Genomic DNA, 2850 nt, shown 5'->3' on the forward strand with positions numbered 1-2850 from the left:
TTGACGATGTACCTGTTCTGGACTGACTGAGGATAAGTGGTGCCACCACCACTGTTGATATAAGCGATCCACTCCAGTCCTTTTCCAGGAGCCTGTCTGATCCAGCTCATGGCATAGCTACTGAGTGAGAATCCAGAAGCTTCACAGATCAGTTTGTGAGATTGTCCAGGATTTTTAACCACTGCTTCAGACTGTGTCAGAGTCTGTCCATCAACACCTGTCAAGAAAAAAACAGATGATTATCTCATCTTCTAAATGATTCTCACAAAGAAAGTGTCATTTGTAAAAATGTTGACCTGTCCAGCAGACAGAAGCAGCAGTCCTGTCCTGTAGTCCATCATGTCAAACTGTGTGTCCACTGTCCTCTGGCATCATCTCTGCTCTCACATTTGTAGATGTGGAAGTTTTGCATTGACTCCTCTTCACGATCGAAGTGGACTTGATGAACTTTAACACATTTTGTTTGTTCAACTTGTAATATGACAAGAGTTAAAGGCTGAGACACTAAAAACTTACATTTTCGATCTAATTTAAAATTTGTTCGGAAGTATTTTTAGAAATTTGATTTTGAATGACTGTATATGCATTAGCGATTATATCTTCTTTCAAATATTAAAACCAACAGTTTATTTAAAATTAAAACATATTACAAAAAACAAAAAAATCAGTTGGAACCAAACCCACATAAGAAAGATTTTGAAAGATTTCTGAATTATAACAATCACATGAAAATAATTTGCTGGTTTCATTGAGATAATAATGTAACTGATATATCACTGATATATCACAATATATCGTAAAAAAAAAAAATCTAAACTCTTCATCTTTCTGTACATCAGAGAGAACCTGTCCACATGAGACACCAGTGAAGACAATCAGCTGCTTCAGTTGGGCTTGAATTTGTGAATTCATTGTGTACTTGCTCTCTTCAGAAGATCCTTCTTCACTGCTGGAATGACTTTCTGTCAAATAAACACGAACTTATGGAGCCTCAGATGACACGCACCACTGCACTGTGATGCAACATTAGCTAAGATATTTTGGACATGTGACATGTTTCTCTGATCATGACCAGCATGCAGGTGTCTCAGTGTTGAGGAGCCCAGCAGCTGGAGCAGGTCAAGAGGACGCCCACAAGGTCAAGAGGATGCCGACATTTCACATGGCTGTGGCAAATAGATGGTTACTTTCAGAGTTGGGGACGGACCAGTTGTCTGTGTGAGCAAAGCTGTTTGTTCACGTCAACTTATTATTTTTTTAAAACAAGCCTTTGTGTGGTGTGTGTGTGTGTGTGTGAGAGAGAGAGAGGCAGACTTACATCCCCTGTAAAAACAGATGTTTCTGTTCATTTCTGTGTGTGTTGTATGTGTTTGATTGTTGTTGTTCTGTACTTCTTATCAACAATATTTGTTTCTCCTGCTCCTCCTGCTGGTTCTCCAGATTTCATATTTATACAGTATATACAAAAATACATATAATTTATTCATGTAGATATTACTTATATTAATATAATCACTTTTGAATTTAATATTTCCTTATGAAAGTGTGTTTATCAAGTGGGTTTTTTATTTTATTTTTTATTATTTTTATTTTATTTTAATTTTGGTTTTGGGGAGGGGTTGCATGAGGTGCAGTGGTTAACAGTCTTGCTCACACCAAGAAGATCTCAGGTTTGAGGTCAACACTTCCCATTCTTCTTTTAGAACTGAAGCTGCATCATAAAGGATGTCTGAGGTGAAACTTGTATCCAAGTAAACATGAGCAATAATCACAGTTCTGCATGTGGAATCATCACATCTATAAACACTGGAAAAACTCTGTTGGATGTACATGATTAAATATGAACATCAGCTGTATGTGATAAGAATATGTCCAAATATTTTTTTGTTTGTATTTTTGTGTGAACACATTGTGATCATGTGCAAATTTAAGTCTTGGTTCCTTGTTTCACTGCAGGAGCACATGGACAGTTTGTCCTTTCTAATCATTTTGTGTGGGGCAACATGAAGCCTCATGTGTTGTTTTTGTGCAGGTCTGGTTGTGGTTTTATCATTGTGTCTCTCCGCACACAGAAATACACGGCTGTGTCCTCAGGCTGCAGATTCTGTCCTTTAATCGTCACTGTTCCAGCAGAAGTGTCTCTGCTGTAGCTGAATTTGTTCTTCAGACCATTATTTTGATAAAAGGTTCCTCCACCCCACTGATAAAAAATCCACTCCATTGTTTTTCCTTCAGGCTGTCTGATCCAACCTGTTGCATAGCTGTTATCAGTCAGAGAATAACCAGACACCTGACAGATGATGGTCAAAGGCTGTCCAGGCTGAACAACCACTGAGTCTGTCTGCAGGAGATCAATACTGTTCACACCTGTGGAAACACAAACCAACATCATCTCCATCATTCATGTCACCATTCAGTGTTTCTCATGTGTTCATTCGTGTAGATCTACAGAAAGCTCCTCACAGGATCCAGCTGCCAGCAGCAGCATCAGAGCTGCTGAGAACATGTTGATGTTGAAGCTGACGTGTTCTTCTGTCCTCTCACACACTCACACATTTCACCTCATTATGACTGACGCTTATTTGTATAACATGAATAAGTTATCCAGGGGGCGGAATCTCCCACATTTTTAACAATGAATACAGGTGAAGCAAATATTTGCATACAGGACAGCACAATAGGATTCTAGAAGATCTTTGATTTTATGGCCAACTGTGTATTTTTGTTAATCTTTCAAAACAAATGGGGTGGTGTGATACAAAAGGTGTCTTCTTCTGGGTCATTTCATATCTTTTAAAGTAGCAGGAAATAAAGGGGACATTCTCCACTGCCTCCTCATAATTCTTTTTT

General features: G+C 38.4%; 1 gene segment (V, D, J or C); it reads right to left on the reverse strand.

Annotated features, from left to right (window-relative positions):
* Positions 1-2011: 2011 nt before the first annotated feature.
* Positions 2012-2555, reverse strand: LOC117528028. The segment is given in 2 exon segments: positions 2012-2367; positions 2464-2555. Coding segments are annotated over 2 exon segments (399 nt in total).
* Between the last annotated feature and the right edge of the window lie 295 nt (positions 2556-2850).

This window comes from Thalassophryne amazonica, chromosome 16, assembly GCF_902500255.1.
Source record: "Thalassophryne amazonica chromosome 16, fThaAma1.1, whole genome shotgun sequence".
Lineage (NCBI taxonomy): Eukaryota > Metazoa > Chordata > Actinopteri > Batrachoidiformes > Batrachoididae > Thalassophryne > Thalassophryne amazonica.